A 15801-nucleotide genomic window follows, 5' to 3' on the forward strand; every position below is an offset into this window, starting at 1 on the left:
ATTTGCTTCATTAATTTTACTTAAAATCCGATGAACGAAGCATGTACGCAGTGTGTGAGCGCAACCTTTTGCGTAATCTCCGTGAATCTGTCAAACGTAAACATCAGATAATTCGTGCTGTTCGATTATCCGTGCAGTACAATTGTTGCGAAACACGCGAATTGTTGATATTTTTCGTGAGACTACAATTAAAGAAGTGTTGAAATATTACGAAAATCGCAGTATAATGATACGCGCTACCAACAGGCTCGCTGGATCGGTATGTTTAGAGCATTGCTGTGAAATAATTTGATTTCCAACTGTTTTCTTTCTGTTGCAGCTCTACTGCGAGGTACGCGCGGGCTCCGTAGTAAACCACCTCTTTCATCCTGAATCCCAGACTCATACCGGCTTTGCGTACCTGCATGGAGGCGGAAACTCCCATTTAACGTGCCGCACCATGCAAATACGACAAAGTTCTACTGGAAACGGTGTTTCTACGATTTCGTCGAAATTTCACGATGTAGAATCCAATGATGGGTTTCTGAAGCGGTTCATAAAGAAGATGGGATGGATTGATAATTCGTCAGCAAGATTGCGTGTGTCCAGTTGTTTACTATACGAATCCGTCGTCGACAACATAAACTACGCGGAGTTTTTCAAACACTTCACCATGCCAGACACATTCAATACCTGGTTTTTGATCACTGAGCTTCACGTGTGGATGTTGCTTGTTCGTTCCATGGCAGAAGGCGCTGAGAAGGGAGCTGCTGGACGATTTTTGCGTAACTGTATCGTTGAAACAATGTGGAACGATGTGACCACACGCGCGAAACAACTGACGATGGATAATCCTTCGGTGGTGCGTCCACAAATACAGCAACTCTCCGAACAGTTTCAGGCCGCCCTCATATCGTACGACGAAGGTATTAGTTACGACGATAAAGCTTTAGCGGCAGCGCTGTGGCGTAGATTTTTGGGTGGACAGTGTGATGATTATGAAAAACTAGAGCTTCTGGTCGGATATGTACGCAAACAGGTATTTACTTCATTAAACAAACGATTCGGTAAATTGATTTTAAACAACAATGTATGATATTTTAGGTTTCAATGCTTGATCAGCTAAGTCGATACGATTTTGCCATCAAACCAGCAATCAAATGGATTCCGCTAATAGGAGAAAATCGACCAACGAAAGCTATACCACTGAATGTGTAGATAAATGTTCGAATCTGACTATCCCACTGCCTAGTGAAAATGCCGGTTACCAAGCTTCGGAAAAGTAGTTACATGCGAAAAGGTATGTGTATTATTTATTAATTAAACAATGTTTGATTTGGGTACACTGTTGATGGGCCCTGTATATTTGATGAAATTTATCTATTTTGTTGTGATACATTTGCATGAAATGAGGTAAACAAACATGAAATATGTACATGCACATTCACTTCGGCTTTACGCAAAGTTTTGAAAATTATTGAGAATCACAAAATTCAATACCAATTACAATAGTTGTTATAGTCAAAACTCAAATTATTTTAATTTGAAAATGGAAATAAAATCGATCGATTTTCTTGCTTTATACACATAGATAAACCCATTAGTTATATCCGAAAGTATCTGCTCAAGTAAATTTATTTAGAGCTGTACATAGTACGAATATTAGACAAAAAATAAAAGCAAAGATTACATTACATGAAAATATAAACAATTTCTAAAATCCTAATACCCCTTTGGGCTTGCATAATTTCTCAAATCCAGTATTTTTTGGTTTTCATATAAGTAGATAACAATTAAGGTTATACAAAGTGTTCCAATTTTTATTAATTTTGTTTTTATCCGTGGAAACCATCCTCATCATATCGATCATTTAGGATTAATTTTCAATATAGAAAAAGGATATAACATTCAAAATGGTATTAGAGAGTTAGTACAATGGTTTTGTATATTTATTCAAATATATTGTACATGAGTTTGTAACTGAAGTATGGCCTATATTAGCATAAACATAAAAAAAGGATATTTTCAATTGCTCGCAACATTTTACCTTAAATGATCTACTCAGGAATAAAACAGATTTCGTGAGTAAATTTCGATAGTAAAGTATCTTGTAGAAAGAGTATTTTGTGCGTTGTTATCATATATGCGGGAAGTTTCATCTAGAGCCGTTGCCACCCTTTAATTTGAGGGCCGTTGTATGCAGATCCCAATCGTACATTTGTAGTGCATCATTGCATTCCTGTAGCGAAAGGTTAAACGTTTCAAGAATGGATTGTAATTTGCATAGCTTGATTGCCTTATGTATATCCCAGTCAATGAACTCCAAAGTCAGCAAACATTGTGCGGGAGAAGGCTGAAAAAAAAATGTAAACAGAATATTATCCATCAGAACAATGTTCTTCTGAGCAGATCTGATGATAATTACCTTTTTACCAAGCACCTTCGACATAATTCTTACTTCATCGGATTCGAGTCCTCGGGCTCGCCCTTTTGGCTTCTCGGCAAACTCGAGCAAATCTTCACAGCTGACGAAGTTCATCGATTTTTGTAATTTACCATCGGTTTGTGACTGACTGCAATCGCTCTGGTCATTTTCAACACTTTTCATTGCCGGTTGTTGCTTTTCCGCCATACGAAGTGTATCGTTACTGTTAACACTGTCAAACAGACCCGTAGCTTTGAATCCATCAACCATATCGACTGTAACGGTACCAGTTCCGCGACCTATAGGGCAGGTATCTGCATCATTTTCCAGTATGGATTCACAGTGCAGCGATGCTGTATCGATGCAAAAATTGTTGTGCGTTTGGAAAATGTCCAAATTTTCGTAGGTTGGATCGCGCAGTTCCGCCTGCGCTGTTGCTAAAGAGAGTGAGACTGGTGGGAGTGACAACGGGGGCTGTCGTCGTTGTGACAATGTGGCCAGAACGCCAGCATCGCTCGTAGTTCGCCGGCGTGTTAGAATAGCACTGGCTGCCGGTATAGTGGCGGGTAGCGTTGTCGTGTTCGATAAAGAAGCTGAATGCTGACTTTGGGACGCTTTACTGTCAATCCCTTCGGCGCATCCTATCGTGAAGGAGTTGGAAACGGTGGGGAAATTATTTTCAAGAAATTCCTTGCTGTATCCTTTCTTGTGCGCGGATTGATCGGATGGATTCAAAGGCAAATCCGTGAGAGATTCTTCGATTTCGTTCAGCTTGATCGATTCTACTGATTTGTGTAATACTTTTGTGTCCAAATTGCAACAATCGTCGAAATCGTTTCGCTGGGCTTGGATTTCGTTTGTGTGCGTCGATTCAGCGGTATCCGTGATAGCGAATACATCAGTCTTCTCTTCAACGGGTGTTATTTGCGTGACTTTATTCAACGTACGTTGCACACCAGCTGCAGGTATGATAAGCGGATACTTTCTGACGTGCCGCTTCTGATTGACTGGGATAGTTTTGTTTCGGTCACGTGGAGGCAAAGGAATGGGATTATTGGATGATTCATCTGTCCCATCTGTGGCGCATTTCATTGCAACTTCCCCAGCACGATCGGTCGGTGTAATTGTCAACGCGTTGTTGTACGTATATTCCGGATTAATCAGGTAGCTGGGACTTTCTGCTTGATTTGACGATGCTGCCATATCTGACTGCTCGTCCCATGACAGCTGCTGGCTATTGGCCTTATGCTTGGATCGTGATACAATGGCAAAGTTTTTGTTCCTCATGATAGCGAGTGGATTTGTTTCACCATTAGTAACATTGCTTGACGATCCTTCAACGAGTAGAAGATCAGCCTTTTCCGGGGATTTCGGAGCGGGCTCTGACGGCGGAGAACAGCAATCGATGTCTTTAAACCGGAAACTCGCGGTTGCAAGCGTAAGAGAGTTGGTGAGTTTGGCCCGTGGCAAGGTGGAACATGTAAAGCCAACAGCTCCCAGACCGGTACCACTGGCCATGCTGCTACTGGCACCAGATGTACAAGGGTTTTCTACGAGACTGTTGTACGCTATTCGTGCCTCTTCAGTAATTGTGCTCTGCAAACAGGGTAACGAGGAAAAAGGGGGAAAGGATGCCAAAAGCAAACGGGTGAAAAGAAAACGAAGAAACAAAAAAGCAAAAGAAAACAAATTAAAGAAAAATGAACGAAATAATATACAAACGCAAACATAACAATCAATAACGAAAGTATCTGAATCAATCTCAAAATACTGAGCATTACACATGTTAGTATGTTCTTTTTTTTTAGTTAACCTGCTAGTTTAAACCAAATTTTCAAATTAAACACGTGTGAGTTAGTTGATTTCTTCATTGTGATACCTTACAACAGCGCTACGAATATTTCGAACGGGATAGAAATTTGTAACAAAAGCAAATTATTATCACTCGTAGAGGATAATGAAGACACTGATTTTCTCGTCCACGTTTTCCATTTCTATTGCATGATCCATGGTCGTCATGTGTGTAACGACACCGTCATAAATGTTAAGTATTTAAAGCGCGCATTAAGAAAAATTATCCATGCCATTACAAAGGGCGTGCGCCTCCATGTATAATTGGAAAGATAGTTGCATTGTCTCGTTTGGTATATTTTATTTGCCGTTAAACATACTGCAAGGGAGTTGATACGTTTATGTACAAAACTGAGTTACTTCATGATCAAGTGAGAAAGTTCCTTGCCAAATCCAAATATCAGTGCTACACATACACACACATGTTACCAGTTGATAAGTATTTAATTAAAGTACTTTACTACCATTAGATAGTGCTTCATTTTTGCACATAATTTCTTGAAGTTGCAGTATTCTTAACTATCAATTAGAGTACGTTGTAAGTCATTCGTGTGGCATTGTAATACATAATTGCACAATGTCATCTAGTACAATGTAAGTATTGGCATTTTCCATGAACATACTTTGGATGCCGAAATGATGGAACTGAATTACGGTCCACTGAGTTCTGAATTCTGATGCACTGTATAATAATCTTACTGTTTAATTATTATTTTTGATTGAGAGCAATTCTAAACGCAACTGAATTGTGCGAAAGTTTGAGAAAATCCACAACCCACAATTACCATTTCAGATGATCTCCGATCTTCATTATTTTATCCTCTCCCTAAGCTCATGGGGCTGGAGAGGGAGGCATGATGGGTATACACTCAACTGGACGATGGAAATCGATCGAGTCCGTTTCAGTAGACGACGTATCACTAGAGTAGTGCTTTTCGTTCTGTCCAACACCCTTGAAAATCGTTACCGGTTGCTGTTGTACGACGCTTTGCTGTCTCCAAAGCATATCGTTGTGTTTAACAACTGCACCATGAATTTTCTCTGGCCACTGAAAACCGGGCTGCGGTTGAGCTTGTAAATGTGCGGCAAGTGTGCCGGCGGTCTTGCCTGCATTTGGGGTTGATGGGGTTGTTTTTGCCGTCACCGGTATCACGGTCGGTTGGGGATCTTGTTGTTGTCCTGGCCCTACAGTAGTTCCCGTCGGAAAGTAACTTTGCGTAGTCGGGCTTTTACCGGTCAGTTTCGTTACGTCAAACTCTGAGTAGAGATATTCTCTTTCTAGAGCTTTGTTTGTATAGTTAGTTGGTTCGGGTACGACAAATTTACTGCCCCCAACTAGCGGCACTGGACCCGGCGGTGAAGTAGCCGGAATCATGCCAGACGAAGCTGTAGACGCAGTTGTCACTGTGCCCGTGCTCGTCGGTAGATTATGCGTGGATGTAGTTGCTTTACCGTCTGATTGTAAGCGAGCATGACGCAAACTGAAGTCATAAATGCTTTCGTCCTCTTCGTCATTGTCTCCTGCCCCAAAATCGTCTGCATAATTATAAGAAGGATGCTGAAAATGATTATAGTACTGACGACGATCGCTGTGGTAATTATACTGTGGAGCACTTTTGATGCTTGCATTTGAACCGTACAGCTTATCCTGGCTGCTTGCGCTATTGCTATTTGACTTTCGCGTCATGTACTGGTGTCTTCGTCGACGTGAAGCCGTTGTATGAAGCCGCGATCGTATGTCGCATTCGGAATGAACTAAATTGCGATCGAATTCGCTCTCACTGCTGGACGACGAGCTGTCGACCATGTTTATAGGATTGTAGCTAAGCCGTCGCAAATTCCTAGCGCGTATGCTTCTTGGTTTGTAAGTAATTACATTGCGCGATACAACCGCTGGCACCGTCGTTTGTTGAGATTCATTCTGTGGTTTTACGATGGTACCACTTTTGGATGTAACCGAGGGCTTAAATTCGTAGTTTTCCGTAAAAGATAAGGAACGCTGTCGCACCGAGGATGAGGGTGTCTTAGTAACTGGAGATAAATTATCTTCGTATTTTCGACCCTGCATTGGAGTGTTATATATTTGGTACAACTGACTGATCTTATGCTGTTGCTGTTGCTTGCTACCGGAAGCAGCTGTTTGCTGCAAAACCGAAGCCGAACCCAACACCTGACTCTGTTGCTTGCGCGTCAGCTCCGAGAGGTATTCGTTTTTGAAGTTATAGTAATCGGACCGTTCCTTGGGTCGAGCATCAAATGAACGAAATTTAAAATCACGAATGCCGTATTTGTTGTTGTGATCCTGTTGCATTGTCGGTTTTGGTGACGTTCCATTTAATTCGGAATAGCACCGGTTAACAGTGGCGCCGGTCGGAATGCTTCCACCATTTGCACCTAAATTAATAGCTGGCGGACTTTTGCTAGCGAGCGACGATGATCCGGATGAACCCTTTTCGTTCAAGGTGCAATTTGGGCGTGAATTCGACAGTTCAATCGAAGAATTTCTTATCAGTGAACCTGATGGTGGACTTTTCTGAAATGGTGATGATGAGGAGCACATCATGGAAGAATAACATTCGACGAAAAGCGTTTCGGCCGAATCTGCCTTTTCCAGTTCGTGATATGTCTGAAGAAAATCTAAGTTCAGCGCGTTAAGAGTTTTTTCGATGTCGAGCAAATTTTCACCGATCAAATCACGTGTCTTTTTGTCGAGCGTTTTACTACCGTTAAGCTTGGACGTGCACGAGGAAATGTCGTTCGTGATATGAAACGGTTGCTTGCTTAACAGTTCACGAGATTTTTTAAAACAAAAATCGGACGTTTCCTTATCGAACAGTGGTATTTTGATATCACTATACTGGCAACGTTCTATGCCCGTTAGAGAACGGTAGCGCTGTTTCAGACAACCCAACGAGTTTGATAATAATCCAAATTTTAGTAATCGGTTATATAGCAGATAAAACAAATCGTAACGAAATAACAAACCAATCCGTAGAGGAATAACACACCATTGCCGAAATTCAAATATTTTAGTAGTGTGTGTATATGTAGTAAGTTAGTACGTGTGTTTAAGAGTACGCGATAGGGATAACAAGAGAAAATTATGTTGAATATGAAAAACAAAAGCAAAAAATAAAAAATAATAGAAGGATTTGTTGTTATTTCTATTTGCGTATATGGTAACAGTTCACAAATCGATGGCGTCATCGAGCTCGTCTATGAACTGTGTAGTGTTACCGAGGTGAATATTGTTATAATTTGATCAAAATGTGTGAATAACGTGTTTCAACATAATATGGTTTGTTTGAGAAAATGGTGATGCAGATGTAGGTTGTAAAATTAGATGAATAATCACATATGGATATGAAAACATAAATACAGATAATATGCAATTAAAGGATAGAGGAGAAGAGTTGTTAAACCAGTACACAGTACAAGCCGGAAAGTAAAACATGTTCCAAATTGCAATGATGTAAATGGAAAGGCAACAGAGATAGTGATGAACATGCGAAAAAGAAAAGAAAATTAATTTTGAACAATAACACAATAACTTAATCGCATATATTTGGGGGACCAATCTTAAACCGATTGAGAAGAAGTCGAATTGGAAATGACAGACGACAGGATGGCTATGGACGTACATATTTGTATGGGGATGTTGATGAAATGATGCTAAATCATCGGGAATTCATCGGTGCATGCAAGAATGATATTTTATGAACATGTTAGGGTGATAGTATACCTGTAAATCTGGCACATTGTTCACTTCCTGGGAGAAGTTGCGTTTTTCTCGATATGAGTTCGCCAGCGTATTCGAGCTGTGTGGATGATGTTGTCCAGAGCCAGACAGTACGCCGTGTTCTTTATCCTGTATCAAACCACGTCCCGCATGAGAAGAGCTTCCAGTGTTCAAACCAGAAACGTTCGATTGATTGCCAGCAATATTACTATGCGAAGATCCACGTAAACCGTCACCTCCGACTACGTTGTGGATATGAGGGAACCGGAAGCTAAATTTTCTTTTCGGGCTCGACGTTTGATGGTTAGCATCTGTTACTAGGTCAGTCATGGATCTGGAAAAGTTAAGTTATGAATTAATAATGGTTTACAACAACGTGGGCATGCGTAGCTTAACTCACTTGGCACTTATTTCGTTGGCCATTTCTATCACTTGATTTAACAGTTTCTCATCTTTCATCGATATTGGTTTTACTGTGCTTGTTTTTTTGGCCTTTGATCTGCTTCCTATAAAAAGAACATAGAGAGAGAATAAACATCTCAACAACGCTTTGCGATGAACTGGTGCTGCATTGTTTTCTCCTCTATTTACCGCTTTTGTTGCCAATCGTTCCTGAGCTAGCAGAGGAACTGTTTTTACGGCTCATCTTTGAGGAAAGTTCTGCGAGCTCGTTGCGCATGTTTGTGTTTTCGGCATCAGGTGACAGCGGTACACCCTGTTCCGAGATCGTACTCATAGATTTGAACACGTGTTCCATTTCGTCCATCAAAGAAGGTCCTTGATCAAAAACTTTCTCCGTGACCATATCATCATCTGAGATTTCATGATACTCGTGCTGATTTTGTCCATCCCTTGATGCGGTGGTGACCTATAATGTAGAAAGATGTTCGAGGCTTACACCGAACAGAGCCATCAGTAACAATAACTTACAATCGCAGCGTGATCTCCATTGTCTTCTGCATTGATGAATGGATTTGAGTCCTTAAAACCACTGTTGCGAAAATCAAATGCACTAGTCGTCATGCTTTCCACGGTGTTACCACTGCCGTGGTCGATAATATGATGGCTATTTTCGCCTGCGTTTATAAATGATTGATGACCAGCAAGCTGGAGCGTTTCCGAAAAGTAGCCACTAGCAGTCTGTATAGAGTCTGGGCTGGTTGGTGTTGGGGGAAGGAGTAATGGAGTTTGTTCCAGATCCTCAGAAGGCTTGTACGGTGTCACAATTTGGCGTGGAAGCTGTACGAAAGACAAACAGTTGAATGTGTTTATTATGTGTGAACACTTTCCTCTAGGTATTCGTTCGTAGGATGGCTTACGTTTTGTGGGCTCGAGAGAAAGGCAACGTCTCCAAAAGAAACGCCGTCGATACCGACGTGTCCAGTGTGTTTCAGATCGTTTTGCGGCCGTGAGATCATATCGGTGCGTATTTTGCGCTTGCTAGATCTTTCCGCCGTTCTACACAAACTGTCCCGATTCACTGACGAAGGCAAGCTGTCCAGGTATGCGACGGTATTGGCAGGATTAAAGAGGCCCGTTTTGCCGGAATTCAAGACACCTTTCCAGTATGGCGCATTGTTATTCTTATCCAAAACGGTTATAATTTCTCCTTGCCGATACATGAGATAATCCTTTTTTGGTTCGCTGAATGCAACGATTGTCTTAAGCTGCTCCGGTTTAATGTCGGGAAGCATTGAAAAAATCTCATTAAACTTGGGCCGCTTCAAGGCATCATGTTGCCAGCATTTCAACATCAGAGCATAATATTCCTTTGGGCAGCATTCGGGTTTCTCCAACCGCTGGTAGTGAGGTTCGTCGATGGCTTCCAGAATCTGGTGCCCGGTTAATGCGGCCCATGGTTGAAAGCCGTAGGAGAATATTTCCCACAGACAGACCCCGTACGCCCATACGTCCGATGCGTGGGTGAAACGCAGAAAGTTAATACATTCCGGGGCACACCACGCAATCGGTAGCTTGAGATTAACGTTGAAGTTCGTCTGATAGTAGTCCTTTCCGACACCGAGCGCCCGAGACAAACCAAAGTCGGAAATTTTTACTTTGTTCTTACTGAACACAAGAATGTTCCTAGCTGCCAAATCACGGTGTATGAAGCGTTTGTTTTCCAAATACATCATTCCGTTACAAATTTGAGAAGAAAACTCACACAGCGTGGGTACGGTGAGAAAGCTCACCCGTAGACCCGGGTCTTTGAGGCACTCCAAAAGTGAGCGCAGATGCGCTAGTTCAGTCACAAGCATTAGTGATTCCGTATCGAGCACTACGCCGTACAGGCGTACTATATTTTCATGTTCGATAGAGTGCATCATTGCCGCCTCCTTTAGAAACTCCATCGGGTTGGACTGCATACGCTCACGGCAAAGGCATTTTATAGCTACCTGTATTCTTTCGGAACCGTTGGTCCACACGCCCTGTTGCACGATGCCGAACTCACCCGTGCCCAGCTGCTTGTTTACGCAAATCGCGTCGGGTGGAATGATATGTTTGTTGTTCGGTATCTTGCTCGGCGAGGGACACACTTTAATCGGTTCAACACCGGAGGTCGGACTGTTGGCACTGTTTTCATCTTTACGCGGAGTTTGCAGCAAACGGCGGATCTTGTTTAGATATCCATGCGGGTAATACTTTTCGTAAAACTTCCGCAGTCGTCTGATTTCCGGTCGGGATAATCCGCTTACTTGCCGCAAATCCTCATCAGTCGCATACTTCAGATGTGTAACGTTGGTTATCTTTAGTTCGTTTCTGGTAGTGTGGTGAAGCAGAAAGACAGATATATTAGTTGAATGCCTAAATGGTGCGATGATTTTCCGTGATGTAAACTTACTTCAAAGAGTTGTAATACTGCTGCAATTCGGCCTCTGCCAAAAACTCATACAAATCCGGAACTTTCGGCTCTGGAATGAATGAATGGAATGCATTAGAACGGAAGGGCAAATCGCTGGACACTTTTGCAAGCTGATATGGTATTTGTGTGCTTGCTTTTGGGAATAGAATTGTTTGTTTGTTTGTAAAAAAAGGTGTGATTCGCTGTGATTTGTTTTGCTATCAACTTTCTTATAGGTGTAGTTCGTAGATAAAGATGAGGAGTCAACCAAACCAAACAGTGCAATATCGATTACCACTCATACTAACAGTGTGTTCTAATATTACTGGTAATGAATAGAAAACGTTTGTGTAAACTATCATTTGATTACTGCACAATTAGTTACAACTATTAGAGTTGATATATTCGGCTATTTCCCATTACTTACCCATGGTTGCTGTCGGATTCCACATCATTTCTACGCCAATTACGTTCTTTTATATGCTACGGTGTTGTATTATGCTCCCAGTTGATCATGTATCGTGATATTAAGACGTCTCGCCCAAATCATTAAACTTTTTCTGCAGGTTCATTGAGTTTAAGGGAGGGTGGGTTGCAGTCAGTCGTACAACGATACCAGCGCTTGCATTCCAAAAGCGAATGCAAGCAACACATTCACCGATTTCTTTCAATAATTCCCGATTAATTCATCGTTTACACATCACTCTCCGTTGTACAATTTTCACGTTTTTATGCTTTCAAGAACTCCACTGCACAAGAACACGGGAGTTATATTTAGGACGACGGCTATTTTAAACACTCTAAAACGGCAGGTTGGAATAAGAACCTGGCAAGCCACCATAACGCAACAGTACATTTCACACTGTTTTGTGCAATTGCCCGAATGATAGATAATACAGATGTGAAACCTTTCCATGCATGGCTAGAGTTATTTGCATTGAATAATTCGATACATATTTAATAATTTCACAATTTAGAAGCAAACTGAATATTGGGAAAATGATTTTATCAACAATATGAAGGCAGCAAAACGTCAAAAGCAATGAGAAAAACGTCAAAACAATCGTTGCTGCATAACCTGCTCTTCCAGCGATGATGGACATTGTTGACATAACATTTGTAGGAGAAAAAAAAATAGTTGTGTTTGACGTACGCTTATTTCAACCGGGACGGGAAAGTGTTTAAATTGATTTGAAATGTTTAACTCCCAGAAGTTTTTCAACGTTTCTAATATAGTGCTACATTCAATAAAGCAGAGAATTCATTATTTTGATAAAAATAATAATAATACTATCTTGCAAGTGAAGTGCTATGCTATCAAAACCAATCTAGCTACTACCTAGTGTGCGCGTTCTGTTTTCCTGAAATGGCGAAAGAAACTGTAAATTGCCGTAAGTAGTAGCATGTTTTGTAACATTACGATCATGATTTTGCTCTTCTAAACATATCGCACTTACATATCGCATATACTTACTTATAATACTTGCTTATCAGGCCTAGTAGAAGGCTTGCGCGTTTGGATGATGCTGACGCTTGGTTGCATACAAAGACTTCCGTTTAGTAGTTGTTTGTATTTTATTTATTATTGAACCACTTCAATTAACAAACAGTTACGTGTCGTTAGAGCCTACCAAGTAAGGTACACTTTGAATAAATCGTGAATATCAAATGAAGAAAAATGGTTAAGTATCCGAATGTGGGTTCTGCGCTAATCAACCGTATTGTGTTATCGATAGTAATGGTGTGATGGGAGTGAAATTTTACACATCACACCAGCTGTTAGAGGTTAGTGATTGGATTGATCCTTGATGATCATGCAACATTCAGACATTACGAGACATTCAAAGAACCAGGTTCATGTAAAAATAACTAACCATTGTCAACTGTGTTAATGCACTGTAAAGAAGGGCGCAATATTGCTCATTTCTGTATCATTATCAGAGTCAGTGTACGTTTGGATCTAATATTTCCTACTTTCCATTGAAAAAGACAAACATGAAACGATACTTTCTATCAGTTCATGATGTTAGTAGTTGATAGTATTTTACGTTGGATTAACTTAATCGAAGGACAACGACAATCAAGGTACTTTTGTTGGTCGTTAAACAAATTTTCATTGGTGTAATCGAAATCTTTTGCTATGAAATTGAGTTCCTAAGGCCGTTCGAATTTTGCATTTTAGCTGTTTACTCCAATAGTTTGTTGTACACCAACAATAATGGGCTCGTAATTGCTTGCGTGAAGGCACTTGTGTTCTACTAAAATTTTTGACGATTGGTTTCGGGCTCGGTCAACGATCGTTCGAATGCGCTATTGTCATTTGAAGTAAGCAAATAATTCTAGAGTTGACCAAAAGCCTCCAAACCTCAAACGATGAATGTTTGTGCTGCTCTGTTTGCGCTTTACAGTAGGAAATATTTTGAACGCGCGATCGACAGCTTTTCGTTTGTTCTAAAAATAGTAGATACGACTATGACTAGCAAGACACTACCGTGATAAGATTAGTTGTTTTTGTTTGTTGTGTTTTTTTTGGTATTACTCTTTGTTGCATCACAAATGTACGTTAATTGTTGGCAAGGGTGCGTTTGCTTTCATTTGTTGTTGTTTTCATTTGGTGTGAGATGCCATGTTAACACATTACTAACACTTAAGTGGCCCAAGTATACGCCTTAATCTTCTGGGTTGTTTCGTTTGACGCGTAACTTTAAATCCGCAATGTCACCGTGTGCCGGATGCTGGCTGGGAAGTTTAAGCGCCTACAGGCTCCGTGGACTCATAGTTTGGTCACGTAATTGCCCGGGAACGTTCCGAAGCATCCCGAACGTGCTGATGTGCCCACGTACCAACCATCATCACATTTCTCTAACACATAAACGACATCCCCTTCGAGCAGCTCCAGTTCGTCGGTGTTTTGTGGTTTGTAGTTATACAGTGCTCGATAGCTGCGAGACGAATAATTATAATTGATGAAAAATCGCCCACACTTGATGGTCAAGTGTCTGCCGTACACTTACGATATTGGTTCGTTTGAGGTGTCCACGTGCAGTACTTCCGTTTTCTGTATCGTCTTCGTTTCTCGCACGATGCCGGGCGAAATACGGCCGTTAGTGTGCGAATTGTCGTAGTGCGTTGTGAGTGCTCGTGAAGATTCACTTGTTACTCCAAGGGCGGACTGAGGTCTGCTGGCAATAGGTTCGATGTCGTAGCTCTCCTCGCCATCAATGTCGGTCAGTATCTAGCGGTGAAGGAAGAATGGAACGAAAAGTTAGTGTACATATAGGGAGTAACATTACAGCTAGTGTTGGGTCAAGAGCGAAAGAGGTACCTCAATCAAAAAGAGGTAGCTCCGTACGGAGCGCTATTCACAGGAGCGATTGTGCAATGCGCTCCCATTTGAACATTTTCTAAGGCTATAGACTTAGCTTTTTTTGAGTAATTTTGCAAAATTTTAAAAAATGATTTATTTTAATGCCAATTGGTTGAAATAAGTTTCTTTACACTCAAATAATGCTTTAAAAGAAGAAAAGCATAAAAAATAACAAAAAAGTTAAAAAAATATTTTTAACTCGAAAATTTCATAAGGGGTACCCCTTGCCATTTTTTTTAGAAATTTAGCAAAATTTTAATTTTTTTTTATTTTAATGCGAAATTGTTGCATTAAGTTCCTTTTCACTTAAACAATGCTCTAAATTAAAAAAAGATAAAAAATAATGAAAAAAATCAAAAAAATCTATAAATTTACCAATCTCCAAGGCTCATTTTTGCACCAAGTTTTGCCTATAACTCGGTCGGTATCCAACGGATCGCCAATCTTTGCCTGTGGTCGCTAGATGGCATCAATGGCTACATTTTCTTCTTCGACGGCCATGCCCTCAGATGTCTGTGGCAGAAGTTATTCGAGGAACCAAGTTCCATACCCTGTTTGAGAAAATGTAAAATTTTCCTCATTTTTGTACCAAAGTTTGCCTATAACTCGGTTGGTATCCAACGGATCGCCAATCTTTGCCTGTGGTCGCTAGATGGCATCAATGGCTACATTTTCTTCTTGGACGGCCATGCTCTCAGCTGTCTGTGCCAGAAGTTATTCGAGGAAACAAATTCCATACCATTTTTTGAGTAATTTAGCAAAATGTAAAAAATTGATATATTTTAATGCGAATTAGTTGCAATAAGTTTCTTTTCATTCAAATAATGTTTTAAAAGAAGAAAAGAATAAAAAATAACAAAAAAAAAAAAATATTTTTAACTCGAAAATTTCATAAGGGGTACCCCTTGCCATTTTTTTGAGCAAATTAGCAAAATTTAAAAAATTGTTTTATTTTAATGCGAAATTGTTGCAATTAGTTCCTTTTCACTCAAACAATGCTTTAAATTAAAAAAAAGGTAAAAAATAATGAAAAAAATCAAAAAAATCTAAAAATTTGAAAATTTCAATCGCTCCGGTCATCTTATTGTGCGAGCTCCCGCACCCCACGCGAAAAAGAGGTAGCTGTATCGCAGGAATCGCTCCTGCGTGCAGCGTTCCTTGTGGTGCGAAACTTCGCTCCTGGGAGCGCATCGCACAATCGCTCCTGTGTGCAGCGCTCCGTGTGGAGCTACCTGAAGCGCACCGCACACTTTAGAGAGCGAGAGCGGTGCGCTCCGCTCTTGCAAAAGAGCTACTTGACCCAACACTAATTACAGCAACTCCTTTTTGTCACTTACCTCCACGTATGATACTGGAAAAATTCCTTTCTTGTTCCCTATTTTGCCTTCGAACCAATTGTCGTCCACCCGTCTGGTAAGCGTAACCAGTTCACCCTTTAGCAGTGAGAGCTCGACGGTAGTTTGGGCTGTAAAATTAAACTTTGCCCGGGCCTTTCCTTCCCGAGAGGGCTTTTTGGGTAACGGTCTAACATTTACGTTGTCTCTGGAAAGAATCTGAGATGATGGTTCCGCGTATTAGTAAAAGAGCACTAAAAATGC

At 40.7% G+C, this 15801-nt stretch overlaps 4 protein-coding genes across 20 annotated transcripts in view; 2 read left to right on the top strand and 2 right to left on the bottom strand.

Moving 5' to 3' along the window:
- The first annotated feature begins 95 nt into the window (after nucleotides 1–95).
- On the top strand, nucleotides 96–1561 carry LOC125767291 (ubiquinol-cytochrome-c reductase complex assembly factor 1). The gene is made up of 3 exons (XM_049433727.1): nucleotides 96–259; nucleotides 320–1018; nucleotides 1084–1561. The coding sequence occupies exons 1-3, from the start codon at nucleotides 227–229 to the stop codon at nucleotides 1195–1197; spliced, it is 846 nt and encodes a 281-aa protein (XP_049289684.1). The 5' UTR covers nucleotides 96–226; the 3' UTR covers nucleotides 1198–1561.
- The window catches only part of LOC125767292 (uncharacterized), a 51979-nt gene continuing 37338 nt past the window's right edge, over nucleotides 1161–15801 (top strand). For 2 of the 3 annotated variants that reach the window (XM_049433730.1, XM_049433728.1), the window contains exon 1: nucleotides 1161–1279. In XM_049433730.1, coding sequence (XP_049289687.1) covers nucleotides 1237–1279 — 43 coding nt within the window. In that variant the 5' untranslated portion in view covers nucleotides 1161–1236. Of the gene's footprint in view, nucleotides 1280–11990; nucleotides 12228–15801 lie in introns of those variants that run through there. The other variant, XM_049433729.1, reaches the window with a different exon arrangement.
- LOC125767263 (activated Cdc42 kinase-like) lies at nucleotides 1805–11677 on the bottom strand. 2 transcript variants are annotated; one of them, XM_049433656.1, is made up of 9 exons: nucleotides 11264–11666; nucleotides 10837–10906; nucleotides 9314–10754; nucleotides 8925–9233; nucleotides 8586–8862; nucleotides 8395–8500; nucleotides 7998–8328; nucleotides 2405–4000; nucleotides 1805–2332 (listed from the first exon to the last, which is right to left on the bottom strand). In XM_049433656.1, exons 1-9 carry the CDS (start codon nucleotides 11289–11291, stop codon nucleotides 2135–2137), a joined length of 4356 nt encoding a protein of 1451 aa, XP_049289613.1. In that variant the 5' UTR covers nucleotides 11292–11666; the 3' UTR covers nucleotides 1805–2134. The 2 variants fall into 2 exon arrangements, with proteins under 2 accessions (XP_049289613.1, XP_049289612.1); XM_049433655.1 differs by lacking the exons at nucleotides 1805–2332; nucleotides 2405–4000 and adding an exon at nucleotides 4490–7148 and having other exon boundaries at nucleotides 11264–11677.
- Nucleotides 12393–15801, bottom strand: part of LOC125767258 (sorbin and SH3 domain-containing protein 1) — a 34308-nt gene continuing 30899 nt past the window's right edge. For all 14 annotated transcript variants that reach the window (XM_049433631.1, XM_049433629.1, XM_049433628.1 and 11 more), the window contains 3 exons: nucleotides 15541–15756; nucleotides 13851–14071; nucleotides 12393–13778 (listed from right to left, as the gene is read on the bottom strand). In XM_049433631.1, the coding sequence (XP_049289588.1) occupies nucleotides 13610–13778; nucleotides 13851–14071; nucleotides 15541–15756 (606 nt within the window). In that variant the 3' untranslated portion in view covers nucleotides 12393–13609. The remainder of the gene's footprint in view (nucleotides 13779–13850; nucleotides 14072–15540; nucleotides 15757–15801) is intronic.

Source organism: Anopheles funestus, chromosome 3RL (assembly GCF_943734845.2).
Source record: "Anopheles funestus chromosome 3RL, idAnoFuneDA-416_04, whole genome shotgun sequence".
In the NCBI taxonomy this organism is placed as follows: Eukaryota; Metazoa; Arthropoda; class Insecta; order Diptera; family Culicidae; genus Anopheles; species Anopheles funestus.

Coding starts and splice junctions, on each gene's coding strand:
- LOC125767291 (XM_049433727.1), top strand. CDS start 227: ATGATACGCGCTACCAACAGGCTCGCTGGATCG. Junction 260..319: donor CCAACAGGCTCGCTGGATCG/GTATGTTTAGAG, acceptor TTTCTGTTGCAG/CTCTACTGCGAGGTACGCGC. Junction 1,019..1,083: donor TCGGATATGTACGCAAACAG/GTATTTACTTCA, acceptor ATGATATTTTAG/GTTTCAATGCTTGATCAGCT.
- LOC125767263 (XM_049433655.1), bottom strand. CDS start 11,291: ATGATGTGGAATCCGACAGCAACCATGG. Junction 10,907..11,263: donor GAATCCGACAGCAACCATGG/GTAAGTAATGGG, acceptor CATTCATTCCAG/AGCCGAAAGTTCCGGATTTG. Junction 10,755..10,836: donor CAGTATTACAACTCTTTGAA/GTAAGTTTACAT, acceptor CCACACTACCAG/AAACGAACTAAAGATAACCA.